General features: G+C 43.2%; 1 protein-coding gene across 1 annotated transcript; it reads left to right on the top strand.

Annotated features, from left to right (window-relative positions):
* Positions 1-437: 437 nt before the first annotated feature.
* fcgbp (Fc gamma binding protein) lies at positions 438-14,782 on the top strand. Its single transcript, XM_085292413.1, has 22 exons — positions 438-653; positions 1,957-3,198; positions 3,312-3,658; positions 3,824-4,391; positions 4,491-5,089; positions 5,180-5,747; positions 5,985-6,250; positions 6,358-6,699; positions 6,807-7,380; positions 7,484-7,683; positions 7,929-8,070; positions 8,208-8,536; positions 8,636-9,215; positions 9,304-9,902; positions 10,284-10,851; positions 10,963-11,561; positions 11,694-12,261; positions 12,362-12,561; positions 12,660-13,040; positions 13,167-13,453; positions 14,322-14,371; positions 14,469-14,782. Exons 1-21 carry the CDS (start codon positions 608-610, stop codon positions 14,329-14,331), a joined length of 9,015 nt encoding a protein of 3,004 aa, XP_085148539.1. The 5' UTR covers positions 438-607; the 3' UTR covers positions 14,332-14,371; positions 14,469-14,782.
* The last annotated feature ends 312 nt before the right edge of the window (positions 14,783-15,094 follow it).

Here is a 15,094-nt window from a genome sequence, read left to right as displayed (position 1 = left end):
GGTTACACCAGAATATACAACTGGATATCAGCTGATAATAAAATTAGCCTATATCTCTCAGTGTTTAGATATTGAGTGTCACTAGATTTTATTTTGATGAAAACTTGTAAAATGGGGTCAAGCTTTATGTTTTATTATTTATGTAAGAGAAAATGAGAACAAGAGTTACTTAAAAAAAACATACTTTTTTTTCTTTCTTTCTTTCTTTTTTAATAAAAGTTTATCAGAGACCATTAAAAACATCTAAGAATTCTTGACAGATACCAAAGTGTGCTCACACAGTAAAATATAAATGATTCATTCCATACATGGGCCTATAGTTTGTATTAGACGTCACACCCATATTAACAAACAGCAAGTCAACCAAGTTCTGCCTAAATTTGTTTTAGAGGAAGGGTATTGTTTTGATAGAGTTGTGGACATTTCGTGTTTTTTTATTGGTTGTTGCTTTTGCCCATTAGGCTATAAAAAGATCGAGGTGAAAGACCTATCATCCCAAGCATTGCTCGAAGCAGGTAAGCATTGGGCTCTTTAAGATTCAGGCTGGTTAAATAATATAACTCAGAAAACTTTCAGCAATTAAAACAAGAATTTCTTTCCTTCAGCCATGGGAGCCCTGTTGATACTTTGCGCTTTGGCAGCTTTACTCAGCTGTAAGTATATTTGGTCATTCTTCATTTTGCTTGGATACATTTGTTCTTTTCTTCAACTCAATTCGAGATGTGTGTCCACGTAGATTTCAATTATATTTTTAATTCTAAAATATAGTTGTTGTTGTTGTTGTCCATGAATTTTCAAATGCTTATAAAACAGCTGAAAAAATGTTGTTGTTTTTTTACTATGATGCCAAATTACAGTTACTAATTATAGTTTAGTTGTTTTCCTGAACAGAAAAATTATTTTTAGTGGTTGAATGCTTGATTAATTTTCTACTTCTCAAAGAAGTCCATTGTGCCAGCTCAAATATTACTATAAAAGCAGGAAATCAGTTCAGTTCTTGCAAAGAATCTATTCACTCAATTGTTCATAGAAAACTATATATATATATTCTTATATATTCTTTTTGTGTGTTAATTCCAGTCACCTTAAATTAATTACCTCGTAAAAATGGATGAAAACTAAGAATCTCAGGATACAAACCACACAAACCTTGCAGAATGAAACTGCTCAATTTGTTTTTTGGGTTTTTTGGGGTTTTTGTTTTTTTTTTGCTCAATTTGAAGCAATTTATCCAAGATTCCAGTCTCATGATTTGAAAGCATTGTTGTGTCACCACACTAGGTGTTTGTGTGAATGAGGCAGAATGTTAAACAGGTAAAGAATTTGAGAGTGCGGCACATAAAGGATAGCCATCTAAATTGAAATTTGCTTTTGTTGGGAATAGCATTTACCTTTAGCTGCTATTGAGTTGGCACTATTAAAACTGAATGGATGAAACAGGAGTGTAATCTAAATCCCTCAGGCCCTGACTGAGCCCAGAATGTGGTCTTTTCACAGCAAAAGCGCAGATATTGATAATATTTCCATTATGCAATTATATTGTCTGCGCAAGTGACTTATTGAGTGCTCCAGAGAAGCAGTCAAGTGACTATTCCTTCGTCTAAATCTCTGACAATTGTTATCAAGGAAAGAAGCTATCCATTCATTATAGAGTAGCATTCATCCCAGCCTTTGTAACTTTGAAATGGAGGCATTTTTCAGCCGCTCTCTCTTTGGTGTCATATTGTTTCTTTGTAATCTGTATGCTATCCAAGAACTCTCAAGCCGTGTTTTTGTATTGCCAGCCTGAGAATCCTTTGACTGCTTTGGCAAAAACTGTCTCATTAATTTCCTGACGCTTTTATGACATATTTTCATCATGCACAAGATGATGCCTGCCTTTTTCGTTTCTGAGAATGTGAAAAGCTCTTACTCTGTGTTTTTTTGCCGTTTTCCTGCTCTCTCACCTTCTCCCAGGTCCATCTAGCGCTGGATGGGCAGGGAGGGAGTTTGCCCTTTCCTTCCTACAGAATTATCTTCAGCACTATGACACTCCCCAATATCAACTCCACATCACTGCTATTCAGGCAAATACTAAAGTGACAGTGCAAGTACCTCCCTTAAGCTTCAAGCAAGAAAAAACTTTAAATGCTGGAGAGGTGGTTACCATCAGTCTCCCCGATGGCGTTGAAATGTATGGTAGCACGAAGTCTTCCAATACAGTGCGTATTGAAGCCTCCGCAGATGTGACTGTAACCTCCTTCAACTACAAGCTGTACACAGCAGATACATCTGTGATCTATCCAGTCAGTGAATGGGGTACAGAATATTTCATCTTTACACCTCCTGGAACCCCCTATGCAACATTTAAAGAGTTCTCTGTGACAAATGGAAAAGAGGCCCAAGAAGTTGAGATCTTCCCACAAGGGGCAATCAAGTTTGAGAACCGTGTCTACGATCAAAACAGCAAAATGGTATTAAACCTCAAGCCATATGAGAGTGTCCAGCTTCAGAGTTCATATGAACTTTCAGGCACCAGAGTTTCCTCCAAACACCCTGTTGCCGTTTTCAGTGGTCACACTTGTACCTGGAGATTCGCAAAATGCAACCATGTTTATGAGCATCTACTGCCAGTAAGCAGCTGGGGAACAAGCTTCGTCATGCCTCCCCTGAGTTTCCAGAAGAATTTTGATAGTGTCTACCTTCAGGCCTCCCAGAACACAAGTGTCACTGTCCAAAATGGCCAACGTAAAGATGATTTGAGTTTGAGCACAGGGCAGACAATAGAGATCCAGTACCACAATCCTGACGCGCTGTCCATTCAGGCTGATCATGGCATCCAGGTCCTATTGCTCTTCAATGGTGTGGAACATAGCTGGTTACTGTACTACGACCCTTTCTTGACGAATGTAATATCCACAGACCGTTTCTGCTTTTCCTACTCATTTGAGGCTCTAGCTGGGTTTGAAAACAAAGCTTTAGTTGTAGCACAAACCAGTGCAGCAGCAACACTCCGTTGGGATAATACAGAGCTGCCTCGTGATGTGCAGTGGAAAAAGATTGAAGGATCAGAGTTCTCTTGGGCAGAAATATCCTACAACCAAAGCCCTACCAACAACAAACACACCCTGTCCAGCTCAGGTTCGCCTTTTGCTCTCTACAGTATAGGATTCAGTCAGATGAACGGTTATGGGTCCCTAGGACAGTGCGTGCAGCCAGGTAAGCAGCACACAGTATTGATGTTTAGCATTCCCCCCACTCCTTCACCAGTAATATTTCACATTTATTAAGCAGACTGATGTGAGTAATTATTGTTTTGTTTTTTTTAACAGGAAGTGCATCTCTGTCCTGCAGCAGCATCACCTGCAGGGTCAATGAGATGTGTGAGATGAAGGATGGCCGTCCCTCCTGTGTTCCAGTAAAAAAAAATCCTGGAACATGCTGGGCAGTGGGAGATCCTCACTACCGTACTTTTGATGGACGACACTTTAACTTCATGGGTACCTGCACATATGTCATTTCTAAAAACTGTGACAAGGGTGATAGTCTCCCTGCATTTGAGATCCTCGCCCAGAATGAGCACAGAGGAAATCTCAAGGTATCATATGTTGCCATGGTCACAGTGAAGGTGTTTGATGTTACCATCACAGTAGTTCGGTCCGAGACTGGGCGTGTGAGGGTAAGCCTTCCAATTTATTACTGCTAAAAAGCTGTTTAATTTTTCAAACATCCTGACTTGTCTTTAATTATTTATTATTATTATTTATTATTATTTATTATTTCAAAATAATATTTATCAAAATGCAGTGTAGTAAATAATTCTTTTCATCTTTCATTTGGGCAGATTGACAATATTCTGTGGAGTTTGCCAGTAACCTTGAATAATGACAAACTGAGAATGCATAAGAGCGGAAGCTCTGTGCTCATTGAGACCGATTTTGGTCTGACAGTCCGTTATGATTGGGAACAACGGCTTGTGGTCACTTTGTGCAGCAGTTATGCTAGTAAGACTTGTGGACTGTGCGGTAACTTCAATGGAAATCCCAGTGACGACTTCACCACACCCTCTGGCGCACAGGCAGGTGGAGCTCTGGCCTTTGGTAGGAGCTGGAAGGTGCCAGGGCTTGGGGAAGCTCAGTGCAGAGATGGCTGTACAGATGGGTTGGATAACTGTGAAAGCAGCCTGATGAAAACATGGGAGAGTGACTTGTTTTGTGGCATCATTGCACTTGACCTATTTAGCAAATGTCATAAAATCATTGACCCACTACCATACATAGAGGACTGTAAATATGATTTATGCATGGGAGGTGGTCTGCGACATTTCCTCTGCAGTGCAGTGGAGGCTTATGCTGAAGCTTGTCAGATTGCTGGGGTCCAGGTTCAAGAGTGGAGGAAGAAGGCACAATGTCGTGAGTAATTTAACTAAGTTAACAATTTAATTAAGCGACATTTATTTTTCATTAACTGTTAGAATTACTAATTACATTATTCTTTTTTTCTCACTAAAGCTGCCAAATGTCCAGCAAACAGCCAATATGAGCTCTGTGGCAGCGCCTGTCCTGACACATGTTCGGACCCAAATGCTTCCTCCAAATGCAAACGCCCTTGTGTGGAGACCTGTACCTGTAAAGCAGGCTTTGTTTTAAGCGGAGATAAGTGTGTTCCTGCTGCTCAGTGTGGCTGTACCTATGAGGGTCGATATATTCCTCCCGGAGAGGCATTCTGGGCTGACCAAGGCTGCAAGCAATGGTGTAAATGTGTAGCTGGAAGCAGACAGGTTCAGTGCGAGGAAAAGGGCTGCAGGACCGGGGAGGAGTGCAAAGTGGTTGATGGCATAAGAAAGTGCCAAGCATTGTCTTTCAGCACCTGCCAGGCCACTGGTGATCCCCATTATATGACCTTTGACAAGAAGAAATTTAACTTCCAGGGCACATGTGTCTACCAGCTTGTTGCACTCTGTTCCAAGGACCCAGAGTTAGTGCCATTTGAAATCCTAGTGCAGAATGATCACCGGGGCAGCAAGGTGGTCGCCTACACCGGGTTAGTAGAGATCAAGGTGTACTCCTTCAGCATTATCATTACTAAGACACACAAAGGCCAGCTTATGGTAAGAAGTACCTAGTGTTTAATATGACAATGTTAATTCTGTGAATTGTGGTCCTATTTTCACCAAACTGAATGTTTCATTTGGCTTCAGGTGAATAACGAGCTGGTCAATCTGCCTATCACCCTGGAGGAGGGAAAGATATCTGTCTACAAGAGTGGCTGGTATGCAGTCGTCACAACTGATTTTGGCCTGAAAGTTTCCTTTAACTGGGACAGTGCCGTGTTTGTAACACTGCCAAGCAACTACATGGGTGCCGTTTGTGGCCTCTGTGGCAACTACAACGGCAAACCTGAGGATGACCTGATCCCGAAAAATGGTAAAACACCCGTTTCGCCAGTAGATTTCGGTACCAGCTGGCGAGTGGCTGAGATCCCGGGTTGTGTCGAAGGCTGTAAAGGGGTCTGTCCTGACTGCGACATTAATCAGAAAGTTCAGTATGAAAAAGATGATTTCTGTGGTGTGGTAAAAGATGCAAAAGGGCCATTCCGCGACTGCCACGCCAAGGTTGATCCAGCTAGCTTTTTTGAAGACTGTGTTTATGATGTATGCTTATATAAGGGCAGGAAGGACGTGCTGTGTAAGGCTATTACAGCATACACATCTGCCTGTCAGGCTGCAGGGGCCAATGTGTACAACTGGAGAACGGTTCACTTCTGTGGTGAGAAATGCTTTCATTTTATAGATAATTTCCATTGAAAAATAATTAATTAATAAGTATATTTTTCATGAATTGGAAAAAAGGAAAAGGTAGAATAAACAGTGTTTGTCTTGTTTTTTATGTTACACACTTCAGTGAATTTTTCTTCTTTTCCCTCAGGTTTTATGTACCTTTTCTAATGGCTGCCTGCTTCTGTGCTCTAAATTGAATTGGCTCTTTTATGTCCCTTGTATACAGCGATGCAATGTCCCACCAACACCCACTATGAAATTTGTGCAATCGCCTGTCCTGCGACTTGCCAAAGTCTGACTCCTCCTAAAGGCTGTCAAGCTCAGTGTGCGGAGGGCTGTTCCTGTGATGATGGTTACATCCTTAGCGGAGATGCATGTGTTCCCTTATCGGAGTGCGGCTGCGTTCACAATAACCGCTACTACCGAACTGGAGAAGTGTTTTATCCCAATGGGCAATGTGAGGAGGAGTGCAATTGCAAAAAAGGAGGAGAGGTAAAGGAAACTAGAGGAGGGAAAAGTAAAGATTAATCATTTAGATGAAGCTTTTTACTGACCTGGTTGGATTTTTTTTTTTGTTTGTTTGTTTGTTTGTTTCCTAGGTTGAGTGCAAGAAGTTCACATGTGGCCCTAATGAGAAGTGTAAAATAGAAGATGGTGTCCAAAAATGCCACCCTGTTGGCAAGGGTGTATGCCAAGCTGCTGGTGACCCCCATTACCTCACTTTTGATGGTAAAAAATTTGATTTCCAGGGGACCTGCACTTATACACTGTCCAAGAGTTGTGGACTGGAAGGTACCCACTTGGTGGACTTTTCCGTTCAGGTAGAAAATGAGCAGTGGGACAGGGTTAAGAACAGAAAGGTGGTGTCTGTAACCAAGCTGGTTGCCGTGGAGGTCTACGGCTTCACTCTCATCATGAGGAACAATATGTTTGGAGTCCTGGTGAGTAGTTGGCCTACTTTAAAGAAATTTGTAATTACTTCTTTTATGTAGATACAAATGTTGATGTGGAGTTATTTCTTGCACTAACACAGATGTCTTGCTTTTAGGTAAATGGCGTGTTGAGCTACCTTCCTATGAATCTAAATGATGGAGCCATTCTAGTTTATCAAGAAGGCAATCGTTATGTTATTGCAACCAATTTTGGGCTCCTTGTCACTTATGATCTGGTCTATCAAGTGACAGTCACAGTACCTGGTAATTATCGTGGTAAGGTCTGTGGCCTGTGCGGCAACTACAACGGGGACAGAAACGATGACTTCGAGATGCCCAATCGTAGGCTTACCAATAACGTGAATGAGTTTGGAAAGTCATGGAAGGTCACCATTCCCAATGTTGTGTGTGAAAATGGCTGCGAAGGGAATTCTTGTCCTGAATGTGACCCAGCTCTCAAGGCAGTGTTTTCAAAGTCCGCCTACTGTGGTATAATGACCAATCCCAACGGGCCTTTTGCAGTTTGCCATAGCATCTTGGACCCTCAGCCATATTTTGCTGACTGTGTGTTTGATTTGTGTGCTTCCAATGGTGATGGAAAGGTGCTTTGTGACAGCGTAGCAGCCTACGCCTTTAACTGTCACGCTGTAGGAGCCGATGTCAAAAACTGGAGAACGCCTTCCTTCTGTCGTAAGTCATGAAGTTCACAAATTCATCTTTATTATACCCTTTTAATACTATTTTGGCTTCATCTCTAAAATAATTTCTCTTTTCTTGTGATACTTTATTTCAGCCATGAAATGCCCGATCAACAGTCACTACGAAGTGTGTGCTGAAGCCTGCTCCGCCTCCTGTGCTGGCCTCACAGAGATTGTTCAGTGCCCCTCCAACTGCACAGAAGGCTGTGACTGTGATGCTGGCTTCTTATTCAATGGACAGACTTGTGTTAAAGAGATTGAGTGTGGATGCTATGAGAATGGAAAAACTTATAAGGTATGACTGAGGAATTACAATAATATAGTTTTTCTGTGTGTCAAAGTGGCTTTAACAAATACTGATATAGAAATAATGCTTTTTCTCTAGAGTGGTGGACATTTCGATGTTTGATTTATGGTTTTTGATTTGCTCTTAAAATTTTAGTGTTTAAATTGCTGATTAGGCATGAAATAATGTTTTCTCACTAGTTTCTAATGAGTATTTTTTTTCCATGTCTAATGAACCTTGTTCTGTGTCACCAGCCTGGTGATGTTGTGTATGAGGAAGACTGTAACAGAAAGTGCACATGTAATCCAGGAAAAGGCCTCATCTGTGAAAAGCACTCCTGTCCTCAAGACACCAAATGCATGGTCAAGAACGGAATCAGGGCATGTTACAACACAGGCAAGACACAAACACTGTATTTTGTATTTACCCATTTGATAAATCTTTACTGGTAAATGAAAAAAATACAGTAACTTGAATAATTAGGGTTCAATTAAAGAGCTATTTGAAAATTATTCTTTATTTATCCATTGCAGATCCCTGCAAAGATCTCAAGTGTCGGGCACAGGAGACATGCCGAGTTGAGAAGGGCGAGGCTACGTGCATCCCCAAATACACAGGCACCTGCTGGGCCTGGGGCGACCCTCACTACCACACATTTGATGGGTACAACTATGACTTCCAGGGGACCTGCAAGTACGTCATCTCTAAGACGTGCGGCGAACTGGATGGTCTAGTTCCATTTTTGATCACTGAGAGGAATGACAACAGAGGCAACACAGCAGTTTCCTACGTCAGAAATGTAGATGTGTTTGTGTACGATTACCAGATCACCATCCAGAAGAACCAAGTTGGTCAAGTCATGGTGAGTTTCAGTTTCTTGCCTGCTTACTTTTGACATTTGCTTGTGTACAGTACATATATATATGTGTGTATCCATTGTTCTGGTGCATTTTGTTTAAAGGTGGACGGGGAGCTGCTGAATCTTCCTGTACTTTTGGGTGATGGTAAAGTCTCAGTGTTACAAAGAGGGAACACTGCACAGGTGGAGACAGATTTTGGTCTGGTTGTCTCCTATGACTGGAACTGGTACCTTGTCATTAAGCTTCCCAGCAGCTACTTTGGCTTGGTCTGTGGTTTGTGCGGCAACTTCAACGCTAATGTTCTTGATGAAATGCTAAATCCAGCAGGCAAACCAGTTTCCTCAGTCATTGAGTGGGGCAAGAGCTGGCTAGCACCTGAACAGGACAAGGAACATCCTTGCTGGGACACATGTGAGAAAAACTGCCCTACCTGTGACAACAACGATGTTAAGCTCTATAAAACCGAGGCGTTCTGTGGGGCTCTTGCGGACAAGACCAGCGGCCTGTTCCAGAAGTGTCATGAAAAGGTGGACCCCCAGGCCTTCATGAACAACTGTGTGTATGACATGTGTTACAACAAGGGGGACAAAAAGATGCTGTGCCAGGCTCTGGCCTCCTACAGTGATAAGTGTCGTGACGAAGGAATAATAATCAAGAACTGGAGAACAAAATTTGGCTGTCGTAAGTATTTGAAAAACTCTTCGTCTAATGATTCAAATCAAATATGTAGTTCTTATTTTCTGATTGTCTCTATTTAATTCATAACCAGCGATGAACTGTCCGCGCAACAGCCACTACGAAGACTGCGCCAGCCCGTGTCAGCCATCCTGCCCATTAACTGGAGAAAAGCAGGTCTGCAGCGGGACCTGTGTGGAGACCTGTGTGTGTGACAAGGGTTACGTCCTCAGCGCCGGCGTCTGTGTACCTGCAAAAACATGTGGTTGCTCATATCAGGGTCGCTACTACAAACCAGGACAGCAGTTCTGGGATGATGAAGCTTGCCATCGCCTGTGCGAGTGTGATATGACCCTGGGCATTGTGGCATGCCGTGAGGCTTCCTGCTCTGCCAAAGAGCAGTGTACTGTAGTGGATGGAGAGCGCGCCTGCCGACCCATTAGTTACGCCACTTGCTCGGCCTCAGGTGACCCGCACTACCGCACTTTTGATGGCCGCAGGTATAATTTCCAAGGCACGTGTGTATATCAGCTGGCAGGGCTTTGCTCTCAGCAGCCTGGGCTGGTGCCGTTCAAGGTGACTGTGCAGAATGACCACCGGGGAAGCAAGGCCGTGTCCTACACAAGCACCGTCAAATTTTCCATATATGGCATCACTCTCACCATAAGCAGAGAATACCCTTACAAAGTCTTGGTAAGTGATGATGTGGATAATGTGAAGCATATAGGCGATGTAATAAAATATTGAATGCCTAATGCATTTTGTGCAGCTATTAGAGGAGAAAAGGAAATAGGGCACAGCATGTAGTCGCTTTATTGAAAATAAAAAACAGAAGAGATACTCTGAGCCTCAAATCGTTGGATGATAATGCCTTTTGTCATTGTACTAATTCTGACATCCCTCATGCTCTTCTGCATATGTCTTTAATTGCATATTAAAATTTTGATCCTGGCAGACTTAATTAAATCAAGATTTAACTGCACATTAGAGTGGATTAGCAAGGGCCACAAAATTATTAAATTTATAAGCTCCTAAAAATATTCCCTTCTCCTTCCCTCGTTTTCTGCTTTTCAGCTCGACGGGCAGCTTGTTTTGTTGCCACTGAATTACAATAACGAGCTGATGGTGTCCCTCAGCGGCTGGAAAGCTGTAGTGGAGACAGCTGCTGGTATCACGGTGACCTTTGACTGGCAGAGCACAGTGACCGTTACTCTGCCCAGCACCTACCAGGGTGCAGTCTGCGGCCTGTGTGGTAACTACAATGACAAAGCTCAGGATGACCTGACAATGCCCAACGGCAACACCACGTCTAATGAAAGACAGCTGGGGGACAGCTGGCAGGTGGCCATTGTACCAGGCTGCTCATCAGTCTGCCAAGGGCCGTGGTGCCAAGCCTGTTCAGACTCCCAGAAGAAAGTGTATGAAGCCAACAAGTACTGTGGCATTATTGCAGACAAGGCAGGGCCCTTTAAAGATTGCCATAGCCGTGTGGACCCAGCTCCTTACATGGAGGACTGTGTTTTTGACGTTTGCCAATATCAAGGGCACCATGGATCAGTGTGCGATGCTGTGGAAGTGTATGCCTCTGCATGTCAGAGCATTGGAGTCACCATCTACTCCTGGAGAGCAGAAAGCTTCTGTCGTGAGTTTGAATTATTTTTTTTTTTTTGCCTGTTTTATTAAGTCTCTTGTTTCAAAATATCTTTTACCTTTTACCTTCTTTGCTTTCCCATCTTCTCATTCCATCCCACAGCTATGGCTTGTCCTGCTAACAGCCATTACAGCCTGTGTGCCACGGGTTGTCCAGCCACCTGCGCAAGCTTAACCCCCGTTACCAGCTGCCACAGGTATTGTTCAGAAGGCTGTGAGTGTGACGAAGGCTACCTCCTGAGCGGGGATACCTGCGTGCCTGTGAAGGACTGCGGGTGCTCTTATGATGGTCAGTACTACCAAAAAGGAGACGTCTTCTATTCTGAAGACAAGTGCGCAGAGGAATGCACTTGTGGGGACAATGGAGCTGTGTCTTGTCAAAAGGCCAAGTGCCGTCCAGGAGAAATCTGTAAGCTTGTAAATGGAGTGAAAGGCTGCTATCCAGAGGGGGAAGGCAAATGTGTGGCTTCCGGTGATCCTCATTACATTTCCTTTGATGGACGTAGGTTTGATTTCCAGGGTACCTGTGTCTATGTACTGGCCAAGGTTTGTGATGATGACAAAGGTCAGCTGACGCCGTTCACCATCACTCAGGGGAATGAGAAGTTTGGAAATGGAAAGGTGGCTGTGACGAAGTCAGTGGCAGTGTCAGTCTATGGTTATGCCATTTACATCCAGCAGAAAATGCCTTGGAAAGTCTTTGTGAGTTTGTTATCTTGATCAAACATACTTATGTAAATATGTCTTGTATTTTTTCTCATTTTTTTCCCCAAAAATGATTTTTTGTCTCGATCTTCTTCTTGTTTTTCTTTTTTTTTTGTCTCGATCTTTAAGGTGGATGATGAACTACTAAACCTTCCGCTATCCCTGGAGAATGGGCGTCTCAAAATAACCCAGGAAGGTCGCAACATAATTGTTCGAACAGCCTTTGGACTGACAGTCCTCTATGACACTGTGTATTATGTTGAGGTGATTGTTCCCTCTACATACCAGGGAAAGATGTGTGGTCTTTGTGGAAACTACAACAAGAACGGTGGTGATGATTTCATTCTTCCTGGTGGCAAACAAGCCAAAAACGTTGATGAATTTGGGATGGCATGGACGGTGGACCTACCTGGGTATATATGTGGAGGCTGTGGAGGACAGTGCCCAGAATGTGAGCAGGCCAAAGCTGTCCTGTATGGAAAATCCGACTCCTGCGGCATCATCAGTGCGCCTAATGGGCCTTTCAAAGCCTGCCACAGTGTCATTGACCCAGCAGTATATCTGTCAGATTGTGTGTTTGATGTTTGTGCTGTGGGGGGCAACAAAGACACTCTGTGTAACAGTGTGCAGGCTTACGCTTTGGCCTGCCAGAGTGCAGGAGTTCAAATCCAGCAGTGGAGGAGCAACTCTTTCTGCCGTAAGTAACACACAGCAGTCTCTAGCTGAAGATTAGCTCATGTATTCATCTGTGCTCTGTATTTCAGGCACAAATTTTTTGCCCTTGTTTTCTCTTCTAGCTGCATCATGCCCTCCACACAGTCACTATGAGCTGTGTGCCGACACCTGTAGTGGGACATGTGCCAGTTTTGTTACCCCGTTTGGTTGTTTTCCGGGCTGTTTTGAAGGATGCCAGTGTGATGATGGCTTCGTTTTCAATGGTGTCCAGTGTGTTGTCCTGGAAGACTGTGGGTGTATGTACAACGGCAGATATCTGATGGTAAAAACTGACTAGCCCTATATTCTGGTCACTGAATTAACACCTGAATAGAGCTATGACAAGTTCTGTATGATGAGTTTTTAACATCTTCTTCCCAGGTGGGCCAAGAATTGGTGGACAACGACTGCAAGTCAAAGTGTGTGTGCCAGGCCTCTGGTATGGTAAAGTGTGAAAAGCTGTCCTGTGCCAGTGGGGAAGTTTGCGATATCAGAGACGGAGTCAGGGGTTGCCACCTGAAGCAGGGCCAATGCGTCGTCAGCCGTGATGGCCAGCTAAGCTCCTTTGATGGTATGTCAGGCGCGATAGGAGCACAGGGTGCTTTCCAAGTGGCGTCTCTGTGTGACGAGAGCGCTGAGCTGTGGTTCCGTGTGGTCGTGGACGTTAGGGTCTGCAACAAGGGGGCAGCTCCCACTGTTGCCAGTGTGTATGTGTTCTTCAGCGATACCATCGTGGCAGTGAACAGCGAACACGTGACCTGGGTGAGAACATTTTTATGCAAAAATTGAATGTGATTGGTTTGAGCTCAGTTTTATACTATATTAGATAATAATAGACATTTTATACCATAATAATAACAGTTATGCTCCATTATCTGTGTCATTCAGGTAAATGGCAGGAAAGTGTCTCTTCCCAGCAAAGTGACAAGCACACTCTCTGTCCAAATCTCAGAGAGGGCTTTGATCATCGAAAGGGCGTCCGCTGTGCGGGTCACTTACTCTATTTCTCAGGAGGTCACCGTCATTATTCACAGTAGCCTGTCTGGTAAAATGTGCGGCGCCTGTGGTAACTACAATAACGACTCCAAAGATGACATGACGACAGCAGATGGAAAAATCACAACTGATGTGTCTGTAGTTGTCGGCTCCTGGAGCGCTGGGGACTTTTCCAGATGGTGAGTATTTTAAAGACACATTGCAGCATTTCCTGTGTATAAATATATGGGGGTTAAAGGGGAAGATATAGTACTACACTTAGTGCTATGACAGGATCAGCCTTCGCTTCACTACTTACTCTCATAGTGATCCAGAGCTCCAGATATTAACTTTTAATTATTTGGCTCCATGTTAGAGGGTTTATTTTTTTAATCTTAAATGCTATCTTCCCCCGTATTATGCAAACTGCAAACTTAATTTGACCACTGAAATAATCAAGTACAGATCAGCGAGAGATGGGAAGGTGCTATGACCATTCAACCGCTTATTCTCTTAACAGCAAGACCTAAACAAGGACTCCACAGAGCCCTTTTAAGGGAATGAGAGTGTGGTTTTTAATTGCATTTGGTCCAATTTAATTAAGAAATGCCAGAGAATCCCCTGTGGTAATTACTGATTAAAAAGCAGGTAAGGCTGACAGGCATGGCCATCAAAAGCTACCAAGCTTGCAATCCAATCACTGCTTGTCATCCAAGGACACTTAAGACTCATCTGGGTGCAATATTAATTTGAGCCCTCATGTTTAAGGCTAGTTTTGTGTCCTAGCCTTAAGTCACCTCTTTGGAGAGCAGAGTTTTGTCCGTCTCTTTCCTCCCTTGACTTGAGTTTTTCAGAGTTGTCGTTTATTTGGCTTTTTTTTTTCAACAAGTCCATAGAGAACACAAGAAAATAACTCTAATAAGAACAAGTGCTAATCCTCAGTTCTTTTAAAACACAAATTTCATGTACAAAGTCATCACACGTAATTTCCGCTGTGCCCGAGTGGACACGACTTTCCTTTACTCCAGTCTCCTTATAAGTTCATTTTCCCTTTTGTTTTCATTGCAGTGGCCTGTAGAGATGCTGGTCCTGTTCCGACAAAAGCATCTGGTTAACAGGTAATAAAATATAAAGTTCAGATATTAACTGATGCTTGCTCATGAATAAAACAGCTGCACAGTGGCTCACGTCCATGTTTCTTCCCCTCTTAAACAGGATGAAGAATCTCGCTTGTTCACAGATTTACTCAACCTGCTTCAGCACCTCGTCTTGATTCATGGAATAGTTTAAGTTGCTTCCTGGTGATTGTGCCTTCTATTGTTTACCCAGGGTTTAGAAAAAAGAGGGAAAGAAAGGGGCGAAAGAGGCATGGAGCTCATTCTTGACCAATATCTCCATCTAGTGGGGGAGAAAATTATTCCATCTCCTTTCCCATTATGTCTTGCCTGTCTTGCCTGTCTTGCAATACTTTTTAATATGTGTCTGTTATTAAAAAACACATTGTTCTGACCGCTAAATAAAGATATTTTCTCTGCAGTATGTGGGTTGTTTGTGATTCTTCGCGTGTTTCCTCTAGAGAAGCTCTAGCAACCTGTATCAATTTAAACTGGAAAAACATGACATTTTGCTCATGTAATAGAAGTAATGCTAACCTAATGCCATTATAAGAAACCTATATGTACTAAAGGTCCTTAGAGTAGGGAGGGGGGCCCTTCCTCCACCCCGGCCAGGCTTTGCTGTCAGGGGACAGAAAGCTGGCACTCTGACTTGGAAAAACACCTCGCGAACAAAGTTTTCATGTAGCTGAGAGAAAACTGCAACAGTGACAGTCTGCCCTGGCC

This window comes from Mchenga conophoros, linkage group LG11 (genome assembly GCF_057382185.1).
Source record: "Mchenga conophoros isolate Kocher_MC1m ecotype Shallow Benthic linkage group LG11, M_conophoros_male_GT1.1, whole genome shotgun sequence".
NCBI lineage: Eukaryota > Metazoa > Chordata > Actinopteri > Cichliformes > Cichlidae > Mchenga > Mchenga conophoros.
Note: the sequence above shows the minus strand (reverse complement) of the source record. Positions and strands in the feature narration are given on the sequence as shown.